Here is a 17,521-nt window from a genome sequence, read left to right as displayed (position 1 = left end):
CCCCCACTTGCAACAAGGGCAGAGTCCCCCTAGTCCTCACCTTTCACCCCACCAGCCGTCACATACAACAAGTAATCCTCCGTCCGTTTCGCCACCTCCAACATGACCCCACCACTCACCACATCTTACCATCTCCCCCCATATCTGCCTTCCGCAAAGACCGCTCCCTCCATAACTCCCTTGTCAATTCTTCCCTTCCTTCCCGTACCACCCCCTCCCCGGGCACTTTTCCTTGCAACCGCAAGAAATGCAATACTTGTCCCTTTACTCCATTCAAGGACCCAAACCATCGTTCCAGGTGCGACAGAGGTTTACCTGCATCTCCTCCAACCTCATCTATTGCATCCGCTGCACTAGATGTCAATAGATCTATATCGGTGAGACCAAGCGGAGGTTGGGCGATCATTTCGCCGAACACCTCCACACGGTCCGCAGGAACCTACCTGACCTCCCGGTGGCTCAGCACTTCAACTCCCCCTCCCACTCCGTATCCGACCTCTCTGTCCTGGGTCTCCTCCATGGCCAGAGCAAGCAACACCGGAAATAGGAGGAACAGCACCTCATATTCTGCTTGGGGAGTTTGCATCCTGGGGGCATGAACATTGAATTCTCCCAATTTTGTTAGGCCTTGCTGTCTCTTCCCCTTCCTCAGCCCTCCTGCTGTCTCCTCCCATCCCCCAGCCTTCAGGCTCCTCCTTTTTCCTTTCTTCTCTCCGCCCCCCCCACCCCCGATCAGTCTGAAGAAGGGTTTCGGCCCGAAACGTTGCCTTTTTCCTTCACTCCATTGATGCTGCTGCACCCGCTGAGTTTCTCCAGCTTTTTTGTGTACATTGAAAGTAGGCATGCAGGTGCAGCAGGCAGTGAAGAAAGCAAATGGTATGTTAGCATTCATAGCAAAAGGATTTGAGTATAAGAGCAGGGAGGTTCTACTGCAGTTGTACAGGGTCTTGGTGAGACCACGCCCGGAGTATTGCGTACAGTTTTGGTCTCCTAATCTGAGGAAAGACATTCTTGCCATAGAGGAGTACAGAGAAGGTTCACCAGATTGATTCCTGGGATGGCAGGACTTTCATATGAAGAAAGACTGGATAGTCTCGGCTTGTACACGCTAGAATTTAGAAGATTGAGGGGGGATCTTATAGAAACTTACAAAATTCTTAAGGGGTTGGACAGGCTAGATTCAGGAAGATTATTCCCGATGTTGGGGAAGTCCAGAACTAGGGTCACAGTTTAAGGATTAGAGGGAAGTCTTTTAGGACCGAGATGAGAAAATCATTTTTCACACAGTGGTGAATCTGTGGAATTCTCTGCCACAGAAGGTAGTTGAGGCCAGTTCATTGACTATATTTAAGACGGAGTTAGATGCGGCCCTTGTGGCTAAAGGGATCAGGGGGTATGGAGAGAAGGCAGGGATGGCATACTTAGGTGGATATCGAATGGCGGTGCAGGCTCGAAGGGCCGAATGGCCTACTACTGCACCTATTTGCTATGTTTCTATGTTAATCCAGCATTTTGTGTCTTTTTCTTTTGTCCATTTACGAATGCATGTGATCCTCAGGGACCTCCAGTTTGCGGGCATTGATGTGAGCCACTAAAGTTGAATACATTTCGTATTAATCTCCTCCGTCTTGCAAAATGTTATTTGGGCATGACGGAATGTCTTACACATGTACTTAAGTGATGTTTTATACAACACTAGCGAAGTGTTTATGGCTCAGCCGTACAAAGAATGTAAGGCTGTATTCATACAAAAGAACCACCTCTCTTAAAATCAGTCTGAAGAAGGGTCGACCCGAAACGCCACCCATACCTTCTCTGCAGAGATGCTGCCTGTCCCGCTGAGTTACTCCGGCTTTTTGTGTCTATCTTCATACAAAATTGATTGTGTTCAAACAAACTAATTGACAATGTAAATACATAACAATCAAACAACAACATATTTTTACAGCCTTCTCGCTGACTGCGGTGATCTAAACCTATGAAAGCAAACGCGGTAAATGATGCTAGAATTATGGTTTGCACCTTGGACCAAGTCCGAGTTGAACAACGGCCGACGTTCAGTCTCTGCTGCACTAGATGTAGATGTGGATGTAGGTGAAGGCGGTGCTGAGAAGGTGTCATCTTCTCAGTCCGCTAGTTTACCATTTCACCTCTCTCTCTCTGTGCGTGAACTGCATGAAAATCCATCATCGGACCCTCCTGAGTGAAGAGGGGAAAAAAAAGACCGGAGAGGATGCTAAGTGCGCGTTGTTTTACCTCTGTTTCTTCTCAAATTCTGAAAAGTGGAAGTCAACATGAATGGACCGCAACGTCTGGGAACTGCCAGTGTGCAATGAATGAGCGGTAGGTAAAGTCAGAGGGTAACCAAGCTATTGTTAGTGCCTGCCCGGTTGCTTGGTAACGGTTACGCGCGCTTCCTACAGGCATGGCCAGGTGGCCACCGCGCTGTGACCGTGGGACAGAGCTGCGCGCCATCCCGCACACTGATGCAGAGCACAAATGTGTCGAAAAACGACATGGCAGAAAAGCGGAGAGGGCCCGCCAAGACGAAGAGCATCGGGGAGGTGATTTTGCCTGGGGGCCCTAAGGGTCCGTTCTCGAAGTTAAGTCAGGCCACGATGAAAGACAATGATGGAGTGAAGCGGACCAGCGTGGCTTTGCTCAAGTATAACCCCGGCTTGGCCAAGTCGCGCCAAGCCGACAAGCAAAAGCGTAACTCAAAGAAAGCTTCAGAGACGGAAGAAGAACAGTTGTGGAGCACCATACCCGGTGGCACAGGTAACATTCATTACTGGGAGAGGCTGATGCACCGCCACATACAGGCAGGGTACCTCTCGTTAAATCAATAACGCCGCCCTAAGAGAGAGGGTCGACTTTTGTAAAATATTACTCGGGGGGAGAGAGAATCCATGTGTAACCTTGCACACCAGAACACCACAGAGCGCGTTTAAGAACTTTAATTATATTCACTGTAGAGTGTGATTTAACTAATAATAATTTGCAACGGACATACAACATTTTCAATGGTTAACAGAAGGAGATGATAGAACATCGAACAGGACAACCCGTTCTTCGTATCGTGTGGTATTTTACTCCACAAAGACTCAGTCAGACGAGAAATCAATTGATATTCCACCAAACTGTAGTCCGACAGCGCAGCAATGTTCTGGAGGAACAATCTGGATTATGTGTTTAGGTTTATGAAATAAGACTTGAACTGAGTATTTTGTCAGAGGTGAGGATGCTACCAGCCGAATCGTAAGAGAGATATTAATGGCCATTAAGGAGCGAGGGACCTCAGACAGAGAAAAGCATTCACTGGGAGGAGGGGGCTACAGATGATGAAATTTGATTGAAAAGGAAGATGGAGTACTGGACCATATCGTGGAGGGGGTGGACAGATGGTAACAGTGAGGGAGAAGGGACCCGATAGATGTGCGCGGATGCTGGTCAGATGGTGTGGGTGGGTGAGATGATGTGGACTGTTTTGGCAAAAGGAGGATTAGGGTAGATAAGGAGGAAGAGAGAACCCAAGCACAAGCAGGTTACCTGAATTTAGAAAATTCTATGTTCATTGTGTTGGGGTTGTAAACTATCAAGGTTGAATGTGAGGTTATTTTCTAGTTTGCATTTGAGCTCACTCAGGTAGTGGAGGACACTGGATATAGACAGTTCAATGCTGGAATGGGGAAGGAAATTAAAATTGCGAGCAATCACGAGCTCCAGGTGGTCATGTTGGACAGATCACGGCTGCTTAGCCAAGCAGTCACGTAATCTCCATTTGGTCTCACCGATGTAGAGGTGAGACCAAATGCCCGGGGGCCCTAATGTAGTAAGCAGAGAATGCGGTAGAAGCGAGACACAAGGAACTGCATTTGCTGGTTTACAAAAAAGAAAGACACAAAGTGTTGGAGTAACTCAGCTGTCAGGCAGCATTTCTGGAGGCCATGGATGTGACATTTCGGGTCAGGACCCTTCTTCCCAAAACATCACCTATCCACATCCTCCAGGAATGCTGCCTGAGCCGCTGTGTTATTCCAGTTTTCTTTGATGCTGTGGAACAGGTTGGAGGAGGTGCACGTAAATCTGGTTCACCTGGAAGGGTCCAACAATGGTGCTGAAGGTGGAGGTGGAGGGACGTGGGCTGCACCTACTACATTTCCAGAGACAGGTGCTTCAGAAGGGGAGGGATGGATGAACCAGGGAGTCACAGAGAGAGTGATTCCCATGGAAAGTAGAAAGGGACGCTGATGGGAAGGTGTGACAGGTGGTGGAATCATTGTAGCTGCCAGAAATTCCACAGAATGATGTGCTGGACGTGAAGGCAGGTGGGGTGAAAGGTGAGGACCAATGGGGCTCTATCCCTACTATGTCTAAGAAGACTCAGGGTGAGAGCAGAAGTGCTGGAAATGGATGTTATGTAGATGAGGACTATCAACCACATTGGTCAAAAGCTCCACTGAAGGGCTGATGGAAGGCCTCATCTTAGGAAATCAGAGGAGGGGAGGAGAAGATAATGTCAAGCCATGAGGGGATGAGGTAGTACAGCAGATAGAAACATTGGGCCAGCCAGGGCTGTCATGTTTATAAATGTTACGTGGGAGATATAAATGAGCAGTTGAGGGTTGGTTCTTCTGTAGGTTTGTAGGCTTTGGTTGGAAGATCTCCTGAAAATATGAAGTCTGTGGTATATCAGACAGTGGCCTGGTGCTGGTAAAGGGTAGGAGGGAGATATGAGGAGGTATCAAAGAGCTGTTGCTTAGTGTCCACCAGACTACAATGGCACTGATCTTTTCTGCTGTTTGATGATGAGATTGGGATTGGTATGGAGCGAGTGGAAGGTTGTGCCACCTCCCCTTGACCCACTGTTAGTCTCGGACATCTAAAATCAGCCAGCCTTTCCTCGATCTGCTCTGTCCTATATGGAAAGTCCACCCTATTAATCTTTCCATTCCTTACCTAAAAGCCTTCTTTATAATACATTCCTTTACTCAGACTAGTTAAACAGAATGATTTTGGGTGGGGTTCCTATCATTTAATACAAGGAATTAAAATTGTATAGATTCAGATTCAGATTCAATTTTAATTGTCATTGTCAGTGTAAAGTACAGAGACAACGAAATGCATTTAGCATCTCCCTTGAAGAGCGACATAGCAAACGATTTGAATTAAAAAAAAAAAAAGTGTCCGGGGGGGGGGGGGGGGGGGGGGGGGGGGGTGGTGATTGGCAGTCACCGAGGTACGTTGTTGAGTAGAGTGACAGCCGCTGGAAAGAAGCTGTTCCTCAACCTGCTGGTTCGGCAACGGAGAGACCTGTAGCGCCTCCCGGATGGTAGGAGGGTAAACAGTCCATGGTTGTGGGTGAGAGCAGTCCTTGGCGATGCTGAGCGCCCTCCGCAGACAGCGCTTGCTTTGGACAGACTCAATGGAGGGGAGCGTGGAACCGGTGATGCGTTGGGCAATTTTCACCACCCTCTGCAATGCCTTCCGGTCGGAGACAGAGCAGTTCCCATACCATACTGTGATGCAGTTGGTAAGGATGCTCTCGATGGTGCAGCAGTAGAAGTTCACCAGGATCTGAGGAGACAGATGGACCTTCTTCAGTCTCCTCAGGAAGAAGAGACGCTGATGAGCCTTCTTGATCAGAGTAGAGGTATTATGGGTCCAAGAGAGGTCATCGGAGATGTTGACTCCCAGGAACCTGAAGCTAGAAACACGTTCCACCTCCGTATCTCCATATTAAAATCTGTGCCTGGCTTGGAAATCCCACACATTTTACTATTGGAGTCAAAGTCAGAAATTGTAAGATATTTTGACTTCAGCATGTAGATAGAAATAAGCACAGGTGTTCAGTATATGCTGTTGCCAGTGTGAGTCTTCTTTATTTCACAAAACACACCCTTGCTCATATGACAGTTCATGTTGTCTATTGTGATAGGTTTTAGTTCATTGGTACGTGGTTTTATTTCTGTCCATCCACACAAAGTTTGTATAGTTGTTTTAGCACTGTGTCCTATTGAGTTTCAGCAGCAATTTCAGCTGCTGTGACTGGAAAGTCATTGTCCACTGCTTCTGTAATGTAGATAGCACCTTCAGTGCCCCCAACTGATTCTTCATGAGGCAAATGTGATAAATCATCAGCGATAGCATTTTCTTTTGAGCTGCGGTACTCTATGCTGTAGTCATACTATGACAGGAGAACGGCCCAACGCTGCATCCTCGAGGCTGACATTGTAGGTATTGCTGACCAAGGATCAAGAATAGCGAGAAGTGGCAAATGATCAGTAACCAGGGTGAATTTCCAACCCAATGGATACTGATGGAATTTCTTGATCCCAATGATGATACCTCGATTTGTGCATAACTAGGCTCACTCTTGGTAAGTGCGCGTGATGCAAATGCTATTGGCTTCTGTTGTCCATGTTCTATTACATGTGAAATCACAGCTCCTACCCCACAACTAGATGCATCACAAGCTAACTTTAATTCCCGATTTGTATCGTAGTATACAAGTAATGCATCACTGGTCAAGCTATTCTTACATGCACCATAAGCTCTTTGGACCATTCACATTTTTTATCCTTGTGCAACAACTTGTGAAGAGGGGCTAGCTTTGTTACTAACTCGGGTAAGAAGTGTGAGTAATACTGTACCATACCCAGGAAGGAGCGGAGTTGAGACACATTCTGTGGTGTTGGTTCGTTTGCTATAGCGTCAATCTTTTCCTTCACTGGTTGTAGTCCATGTTGAGCCACTTTCAAACCAATATACACTACTTTGGTCTGTAAGAATGCACATTTGCTTCTTTTCAACTTTATATTGTGATCATCAAGCCATTTCAAACACTTCACTGAGTGTCTCTAGATTCTCCTTCTCATTAACAGTCGCAATCAGCAAGTCATCTTGATTGCTCAAACCATGTGATGTTCCTTGCAAAATCTTGTCCATTGTAGCTTGGAAGATTTTTGGTGCTGACTTCACACCATAGGGTAGTTTTGTGTAGGAATACAACCCCATGTGCGTGTTCATCGTGAGGTACTGCTGGCTCTTACGATCAATATTTAGCTGAGCATATGCATGTGACAGATCTAACTTAGAGAATACCTTGGAACCAGCAAGTTCAACGTAAATCTTGTGAGGTTGGTAGTGGATACTGTTCATCATCTACTGCCTGGTTGATACTTACTTTGTAGTCCCCACACAATTTCACTGCGTTGTCTGCTTTGGGAACCACTACCATTGGAGTAGCCCAATCACTGCAATCTGTTTTAACCAGTACACTGTTTTGTTCCAACTTTTTGATTTCATCTTCCACTTTACTTTTCAGCGAATATTGCACTGGTCACGGTCTACAGTAGACAGGTTCCACATCGGGTCGAATCCAGATATGTGCTTGCTCACCCTTTTATGCCATCAAAGCTGTCATTGAACAAAGCATGATGTTTCTGCAATAACTGATCAGGTTGTGTTTGCACTTCGACTTGGAATACAGATTTCCAGTCCAGTTTCAGTAAGCGGAGCCAATTTTACCCATCAACGTTGGCCTATTGACATAACTTGCGACAACTATTGGCAACTTCAAAGTCTTGCCTTTGTGTTGTACATCACAAACATCTCTCCACGTGTCTCCAATACCTCTCCAGAGTACGTTTTCAGCTGAATGTTGTTTCTGTGATAGGCATATTGCTAAACTTAGATTCATAGGTGTCTTTGCTTATAATTGTGCAATCAGCAGCGGTATCAACACACATAGTAATGTATTGATTGTTTACTTTGACCTTTGTCTGAAAGTCTTCCTTTCCAGACCCACCATTCATAATATAGATGCCGTACAGTCCAAGTTCATTACTCTCTGAGTGTTCTTCGAGGTTGTGAATCCCACGCAGTTGGTTTAGTCGAGCCTTTTGTTTTGCTTTGTCCTGTGATGGTGCTCTACATGCTGATGCAATATGGTCATTCTTTTGACAGTTGTTGCACCTAGAGTCTTGAACTGGCACGTATTTGCTTTGTGTTGACCATTGAATCGATAGCACATATCTGCGCTTTCCCCAGAACTTTGGTGGGATGGCCTTTTCCCTGTCTTGTCAAACTTGGGCTTTGGAACTGCCTTTTGACTGTTGGCTGTGCCAGCATGTGCTGGTTGAAACTCACGTGCACTTTGATATGCCATCTTCATGGCCAAAGCAGTTTTGCATGCCAAAACAAAGGTAAGGGCTGATGTGTTCAGTAATTTTGCTCGTCCAGCATTCCGCATACAAATCTATCACGCAAAGCTCAATCCAGAAATGTGGCAAAATTGCAGTGTAGAGACGACTTCTTCAATGAGATAATGCGTTCACTCACAGTCTCACCAAACGTCTGGTTTCTTGTGTGAAATTTGAAATTTTCTGCAATCCCTATGGGCTTTGGGTTGAAGTGAGCATCAAGTTTTCAAAGAACAGTCTCAAATGAAAGATTCCTTGCTTTCTCTGTGGCTAGGATGTTGGTGAGAGTTTCATAAACTTCATGACCAATCTCAGTTAACATAATGGCTTTCTTTTGTTCCTGGATGGCCTTGTTTTGTGTTCTTACCTGCACTTAATCATCATCCTCTGTTTCCCCAGCTTCAATAATGTAATTTGCAATAAAAACATTTCCATTCTTTCACAGTACGAGGTAAAGGTTTCACAGTTCTTGTCGAAGGTCTCTAGTCGCCCGATGTATCCCAAGGACAACATCTTGCCCCATAGACATAACACAAAGATATCCTGACAAACTCGAGTTGATTTGTACATCTGCTGTTTTAAATTATAGTCCCATGCATCGAAGGAGCTGCGGCCTATCATATCCAGTTCGCAAACAATTGCAACACAGCTTCGCATTTGCTGTATAAGATGTTAAACTATACAGCATATTGCAAAACTGTCCTGCACTGTATTTAAGGGTTGAGTTCACAAACCCTATCCGATCCTTGTCGCCATTGTAAGATATTACGGCTTCAGCATGTAGATAGTGTGGGTCTTCTTTATTTGGCAAAAGTACACTGTGCATACTCACACATATTCATGAGACTGATAAGATATTGAATATATCACGTCACAATTCATACCTTTCCAGTACCCTGTTCTTAAAGTTACATTTACCATTGTATACACTACAGAAATATATATTTCTTTGTTTGATAATGCACATGTGAAGCATCGTGATGATGTCAGAGTATAGGAGGGAGATCGATCGTCTGACGGAATGGTGCCAGAATAACCATCTTGCAGTCAACCAGTAAGACCAAGGTGCCGATAGTTGACTTTAGAAGAGGAAGGCCAAGGATCCATGAAAGTGTCTTCATTGACGGGTCGGTGGTGGTGGAGAGAGTCAACAGCTTCAAGATTCTGGGGGGGTGTGCATTTCTCTGAAGATCTGTCATCGATTGCATTCATCAAGAAAACCCATCAATGCCTCTACTTCCTTAGAATTTTGAGGATATTGGGTATGTCGACAAATTGTCTCTTCATCTTCCACTGTACGGTAGAGAGCATATTGACTGGATGCACCCTGGCCTAGTTCGGCAATTCGAGCACCCAGGAATGAAAGAGATTATAAAAGTGGTGGACACTGCCCGGTCCATCACAGGGACCGACCTACCCACCACCGAAGGATGTATAGGAGGCATTGCCCTAATATTCTTTTTTTTTCAATTTATTTAACTTTTTGTTTGTATTATTATGGTATGTATTGAGTACTGTGTTTACAGATCAGTTCTATTGCTGCATGTAAGAACCTAATTGTTCCATTTTGGTACATATAACAATTAAACACTCTTGAGGTGCTTTTGGTACATTAAACATACTGTACAAATGGTTGGTGTTGAAATTCCGCTAGTTTGTACAAAGCAAGCACCCATAAACAGTGATGTGATAACGACTTGACAATATATTTTGTTGATATTGGTTGAGGGATATACAGGGCCACATCACCAAGGATAACTTTCCAGTTGTTCTTCAAAGTAGTATCATGGGAAAGAAGTTATGAGTAGATACTGCTGTTTTTAATATATAACTTTCATCAATAATTGACTCGGATGGTCGGAAATATTCAGCAGGTTAAGTATCACCTGTGGAGACAGAAACATAATTAATCTTTCAAGGTGACAACCTTGTATTAGAACTAGGACTTCTTATGGCATTGTTTGCAGAATATCTGAGAACAATGGCAAAAAACATTGGAAAAAAATGATGTTGGTAACGTGACTGTTGATTGACTCAACAACTCAAGCAGGACTATTGGACAATGTGAAATACTTAATGAATGAATGCTTAATATGTGGTTTGCAGAATGCATGCATCCTCAAATGTATGGTGGTCAAACTCTCAGAATATTGCTGCTAAAGTGCTGAAGAGTTTGGTGTTTAATGAGGATCTGAGGATTTGGAGACTTAATTAGGAATATATACGTTAATCCCGTGAAATTGATCAAAGAAATCTAAGTGATTCAAAATTGGATAAGGGTATATATTATATTTGTACAACTGTATTTAGAAAATAATTGTACAATTGCATTTAGAAAAATAAAATAAAACAAGACAAATTAATATATAAAATATAGATGTATTTATATGAATCCATACATTTGCATTATATTGTATATAAAATATGTATAGTTTAAATATAATATATCTATACAGACCATTAAATAAAAATAACCTGAGAATTTTATATGTGTGCCAGAATTTTTTGTTGGCCAAATGATGAAGTTCACATTGCAGTTGGTATAAATTATCAAACTTCAGTATACAATGGAGGGGGTGCGAAACATCAGAGAAGGAACAAATTGGACTACAGAGCTTGGTGGCATTGAATGCCAAAGAGTTTGTAACAGCAGCTGAGATTTAGAGTTAAGTGACACAGTGCTATGCTGTTTGAGAAATGTGAGCAACTGGAAGTAGCACTAAAAATAGAAACCAAGGAAACAAAATTAGTTTAAAAAAAACATCAATTGAAATAAAGACAAAAATAGGTGTAACACAGAAAAGTACACGCAGTACCAAGAAGTAAAGACGAGAAAGTGAGAAAAGTACTATGGCTACATCTATTTCCCATCCGTATGCAGCTCTCAGTGATATCTTTCAAAAACACAACATGGAAGTCGACAATAGTTACAAAAAGCTGGAGTAACTTAGCTGGACAGGCAGCACCTCTGGCGACCCTTCGTCTCGACCTGAAACGTCACCCATTCCTTCTCTCCAGAGATGCTGCCTGTCCCACTGAGTTACACAAGCTTTTTGTGTCTATCTTCGGTTTAAACCAGTATCTGCAGTTCCTTCCTACACATAAAAGTCTGTAAAGACACCCTTAACCCATCACTTTTCTCAACCATGAAATTGATGTTTATCTGACATTGAGTGTTGGGGGAACAGATATTTAATTCAATTAAATATTGTTTTGGTTACCCTACAAACTGTTATCTCGATCATAGTCTGAAATAGGTTTTTCAACTTTCATGCCCTAGATGATGATCAGCTGAGTTTCTGACCCTATAATACCCTATCACCAACTTCCAGCTCTATAATATTGCATATATCCACTCCTTTTTCTGCTCAGCTGCTAAATCTTCCTAAATTTTTAAACTTTCATAGTTAACTATTTCACAACTTTGTTGGTGAACTCCCACCATACATATACCAGAGTCGAGCAAACTGCTGACTGCATCCTAACTTGCATCAAGTTCCATTCAATCTTCACTCTTACATGTGCAAACCTATGATATTGCCCACTGCACAGACATTGCAAACTTAAAATTATCATCCTTGATTAAAACCTTCCATTTTCTGGATCTCCTCTAAATCCCTGATCTCTAATCCTAAAGATCTCCAAGGTTTTTGCAATCAAATTTTGACCGCCTGCCCATCCATAATTTTCATTGTTAGCCGTGTCTTCCACCCGGGCCTTAAGATATGAAATGTCTTCCATAAACATAGATGTCCATCCTCCTTTCTTTAAGATGCTCCATGAAAGCCGCACCTATCATTCCAGTCCTCAATGTCTCTTTGTGGCAGGGTAAATTTGTTGGTAGCACTTCAGTGAAGAGTTGCTATGTTTTATGATGTAAGATCCTTTATGACACACTTGCACTTGGTGTGATGAAATGTGGTATTAGGAATGATGGATTTGAATCATGGATTGGGAAAGGCATCAAATAGCACAGAACAAAATGCTATTGGGGCATGGTGGAGAATATATGATCATCCGGCATTTGTCTGTCATCGCTAAGAGTGCAGCCATAAGGATATAAGAGGAGCAGGACATCAGTCTTGTGGAGTTTACTCCACCATTCAGGATCACAAGTGATCTTGTATCTCATCCCCACTTTATTGTACTACCTCATATTCCTTGATGCCCTTTATAGTCCTCAAATGACAAATCCACCATTCCTGGCACCATCTATGGTGCATCACATCTGTGGCAAGTTTATCCCATCTAAGAAGAGAAAAGCTGTACACATGACTTGAGGTGCACTCTCATAGACAACTGTAGAATTGCACAAAGACTTCAACTATATTTAGATCCAGTGCAGCATTTAGCACTGCTACTTCACATCTAAAGGGATCAGGTTTGATCCTGACCAAGGTGGGGGTTGGAGGTGCAAGGGGGATGTCTTTTTACCTCCATTCCCCACCAGGAAGATTTTGGGGCTCTTCAGTGATCAGAGACCCAAACAGTTCCCTTTACTCACACTCTTCGCCTGGTGGAACTTGTCCTCAACCTCGATAACTTCTCTTTTGACTCCTCTCATTTTCTTCAAGTCAAAGCTGTAGCCATGGTCACTCATATGATATAGCATCCAGCCATGCCTGCCTTTTTGTTGGTTTTGTCAAACAGTCCTTGTTTCAAATATACACTGGCACCATCCCCGAACTCTTTCTCCACTACATTGACAACGACATTGGGGTTGCCTCCTGCACCCGTGCAGAACACATTGCTTTAGTTAACTTTACCATTAACTTCCAATCTGTCGTGAAATTCTCTTCTCATGACTGCGTGGAATTACTCTGGTACTCTGGCTTTCTACCAGCTTCGGCTTCTTTGTATTACTGTAGAGACCAACACTGAAGACTGAATGGAAGTGGGACATCAAGTTAATATGACAAATAACCAGTAGTTAGCAATCACTGTATCCAACTGAAAATGTGGCCATCAATTCATATTTACCAGTGGAGCCAATGACATCTAGACTGTAAATACTGTACATTAAAATTAAATTAGTACAAGTAAATTGGCTTCTGATTTTTAATGTACAGCATGGAAGCAGGCCATTTGGCCCAATTTGCCTGCACTGACCAGTACAAACTCTTCAATATTAACCCCATTGCCCTGCACTTGGTCCATATACAGTATATATATGTCTAATTGATTCACATGCTCATCTGGATGCTTCTTAAATGGTTTCACAACTCAGCTTCAATCACCCATTCAGGCAATGCATTCCTTGTCTTAATCTCACTTTAAACTTTATGTCCTCTAGTTTTATCTAAGCTTTATATCTCGCTGGTATGAGTAAACATTTCCTGCAGTCTACCTTATCTATATCTTTCATCATTTTCTATACCTCAACCCCTCAGTTCCAGGGATAAAACAGTTTACAACTGTTTGTTATATAAATTAACAATTTGGTTGACACTAGTTAACACTTGCAGTAAATTTGCCGATAGTACATATAGGAGATAGTGAGGAAGATTATCTAAGTTTACACAAAGATTTGGATAGGTTGGGAAGGTGGGCCTAGGAATGGCAAATTAAAATTAATACTGACGTGAGAGGTGATGCAGTTTTGTATGTCAAACCAAAAGAGGCCATACACGGTAAAAAGAGTCATAAAGCATGGAAACTGGTTCTTCGGCCCAACTCTTCCATGCTGACCACGATACCCCATCTAAGCCAGTCCCATTTATCAGCATTTGGCCCATATCCCTCTAAACCTTTCCTACCCACGTATGTGTCCAAGTGACTTTTGAATGCTGTTAGAGCACTTCCTCTGGCAGCTCATTCCATTTTCCCACCGCCTTCCGAATGAAAAAGTTGCCCCTTAGATTCTTATTAAATATTTCACCTCTCACTTTAAATCTACAATGCCTTCAGAAAGTATTCAGACCCCTTCACTTTTTCCACATTTTGTTACATTACAGCCTTATTTTAAAATGGATTTAATTCATTTTTTTAAATCATCAAACTACACACTATACCCCAGAATGAAGATGCGAACACAGGTGTTTAGAAATTTTTGCAAAGTAATTAAAAATAAATAACTAAAATATCACATTTACAAAAGTATTCACACACTTTGCTATGACACTCAAAATTGAGCTTAGGCTCAACCTGTTTCCATTAATTATCCTTGAGATGTTTCTACAACTTGATTAGAGTCCACCAGTGGTAAATTAAATTAATTGGACATGACTTGGAAAGGCACACACCTGTCTATATAAGGTCCTACAGTTGACACTGCATGTCAGAGCAAAAACCAAGCCATGAAGACGAAGGAATTGGCCGCAGACCTCCAAGACAGGGTTGTGTCGTGACACAGATCTGGTGAAGGGTATAAAACAATTTCTGCACCATTGCAGGTCCCGAAGAACACGTTGGCGTCCGCCATTCTTAAATGGAAGAACTTTGGAACCACCAGAACACTTCATAGAGCTGGCCGCCCAGCCAAACTGAACAATCGGGGGACAATATACAATAGACAATAGGTGCAGCAGTAGGCCATTCGGCCCTTCGAACCAGCACTGCCATTCAATGTGATCATGGCTGATCATCCACCATCAGTACCCCGTTTCGGCCTTCTCCCCATTTCCCCTGACTGCGCTATCTTTAAGAGCCCTATCTAGCTCTAGAAACATAGAAAATAGGTGCAGGAGGAAGCCATTCGGCCCTATGAGCCAGCACTACCATTCATTGGGATCATGGCTGATTGTCTTCAATCAATAACCTGTGCCTGCCTTCTCCCCATATCCCTTAATTCCACCAGCCCCTCTCTCTTGAAAGTATCCAGAGAACCGGCCTCCATGGCACTCTGAGGCAGAGAATTCCACAGACTCACAACTCTGTGAGAAATAGTGTTTCCTCGCCTCCGTTCTAAATGGCTTACCCTTAATTCCTAAACTATGGCCCCTGGTTCTGGACTCCCCCAACACCGGGAACATGTTTCCTGCCTCTGGCTTGTCCAAATCCTTAACAATCTTATATGTTTCAATGAGATATCCTCTCATCCTTCTAAACTCCAGAGTGTACAAGCCCAGCCGCTCCATTCTCTCAGCATATGACAGCCCCGCCATCCCGGGAATTAACCTTGTAAACTTACGCTGCACTCCCTCAATAGCAAGAATGTCCTTCCTCAAATTAGGGGACCAAAACTGCACACAACACTCCAGGTGTGGTCTCACTAGGGCCATGTACAACTGCAGAAGGACCTCTTTCCTCCTATACTCGACTCCTCTTGTTATGAAGGCCAACATGCCATTTGCTTTCTTCACTGCCTGTTGTACCTGCATGCTTACTTTCGTAGACTGATGAACAAGGATCCCCAGATCCCGTTGTACTTCCCCTTTTCACAATGACGCCATTTAGATAGTAATCTGCATTCCTGTTTTTGATAACAATGTGGATAACCTCACATTTATTCACATTAAACTTCATCTGCCATGCATCTGCCCACTCCCCCAACCTGTCCAAGCCACCCTGCATTCTCATCGCATCCTCCTCACAGTTCACACTGCCACCCAGCTTTGTGTCATCTGCAAATTTGCTAATGTTACTTTGAATCCCTTCATCCAAACCATTGGTGTATATTGTAAATAGCTGCGGTCCCAGCACCGAGCTTTGCGGTACCCCATTAGTTACTGCCTGCCATTCTGAAAGGGACCCGTTAATACCTAATCTTTGTTTGCTGTCTGCCAACCAATTTTCTATCCATGTCAGCACTCTACCCCCAATACCATGTGCCCTAATATTGCCCACTAATCTCCTATCTGGGACCTTATCAAATGCTTTCTGAAAGTTCAGGTACACTACATCCACTGGCTCTCCCTTGTCCATTTTCATGGTTACATCCTCAAAAAATTCCTGAAGTTTAGTCAAGCATGATTTCCCCATCGTAAATCCATGCTGACTCGGACAGATCCTGTTACTGCTATCCACATGTGCGGCTATTTCATCTTTTATAATTGACTCCAACATCTTCCCCACCACCGATGTCAGGCTAACTGGTCTATGATTCCCTGTTTTCTCTCTCCTGCCTTTCTTAAAAAGTGGGATAACATTAGCTACCCTCCAATCAACAGGAACGGATCCTGAGTCTATAGAACATTGGAAAATTATCACCAATTCATCCACGATTTCTAGTGCCACTTCCTTAAGTACGCTGGGCTGCAGACCATCAGGCCCAGGGGATTTATCAGCCTTCAGTCCCATCAGTCTACCCAACACCATTTCCTGCCTAATGTGGATTTCCTTTATTTCCTCCATCACCCCAGGTTCTCTGGCCACTACTATATCAGGAAGAGATGATTGTTTGTCCTCCTTAGTGAAGACAGATCCAAAGTAACTGTTCAACTCATCTGCCATTTCCTTGTTCCCCATAATAAATTTGCCTTTTTTGGTCTTCAAGGGTCCAACTTTGGTTTTAACTAAATTTTTCCACCTAAAGAAGCTTTTACTATCCTCCTTTATATTCCTGGCTAGCTTACCTTTGTACCTCATCTTTTCTCCCCGTATTGTATTTTTAGTTATCTTCTGTTGCTCTTTAAACATTACCCAAACTTCTTGCTTTCCGCTCATCTTTGCTTCGTTGTACTTCTTCTCTTTTATTTTTATACTGTCCCTGACTTCCCTTGTCAGCCATGGTCGCCCCTTCTCCCCTTGGAATCTTTCTTCCTCCTTGGAATGAACTGATCCTGCACCTTCTGTATTATTCCTAGAAATACCTGCCATTGTTGTTCCAGTGTCATCCCTGCTAGGGTATCTTTCCAGTCAACTTTGGCCAGCTCCTCCTTTATGGCCCATAGTCCCCTTTATTCAACTGTAACACTGACACCTCCGATCTACCATTCTCCCTCTCCAATTGTAGATGAAACCTGACCATATTATGGTCATTACCTCCTAATGGCTCGTTAATCTCAAGTTCGTTTATCAAATCCAGTTCATTACATAACACTAAATCCAGAATTGCCTTCTCGCTGGTCGGTTCCAATACAAGCTGCTCTAAGAATCCATCACAACACTCTACAAAGTCCCTTTCTTGGGGTCCAGTACCAACCTCACTTTTCCCAGTCTACCTGAATGTCGAAATCTCCCATAACAACCACCGCATTACATTTGGTACATGCCAATTTTAACTCCTGATTCAACTTGCACCCTATGTCAGTGCTACTGTTTGGGGGCCTGTAGATTAGGGTCCTTTTACCCTTACATTTCCTTAGTTCTATCTATACTGACTCCACATCTCCTGTTTCAATGTCACCTCTTGCAAAGGACTGAATTTCATTCCTCAC

The 17,521-nt window shown here is 43.3% G+C and overlaps 1 protein-coding gene across 1 annotated transcript in view; it reads left to right on the top strand.

The window, feature by feature from the left end:
- The first annotated feature begins 2,379 nt into the window (after positions 1-2,379).
- Positions 2,380-17,521, top strand: part of LOC129705192 (uncharacterized) — a 47,124-nt gene continuing 31,982 nt past the window's right edge. The window contains exon 1 of the mRNA XM_055648653.1: positions 2,380-2,778. Within this exon, the coding sequence (XP_055504628.1) occupies positions 2,487-2,778 (292 nt within the window). The 5' untranslated portion in view covers positions 2,380-2,486. The remainder of the gene's footprint in view (positions 2,779-17,521) is intronic.

Source organism: Leucoraja erinacea, chromosome 17 (assembly GCF_028641065.1).
Source record: "Leucoraja erinacea ecotype New England chromosome 17, Leri_hhj_1, whole genome shotgun sequence".
In the NCBI taxonomy this organism is placed as follows: domain Eukaryota; kingdom Metazoa; phylum Chordata; class Chondrichthyes; order Rajiformes; family Rajidae; genus Leucoraja; species Leucoraja erinaceus.
This window is presented reverse-complemented; position numbering and strand designations above follow the sequence as displayed.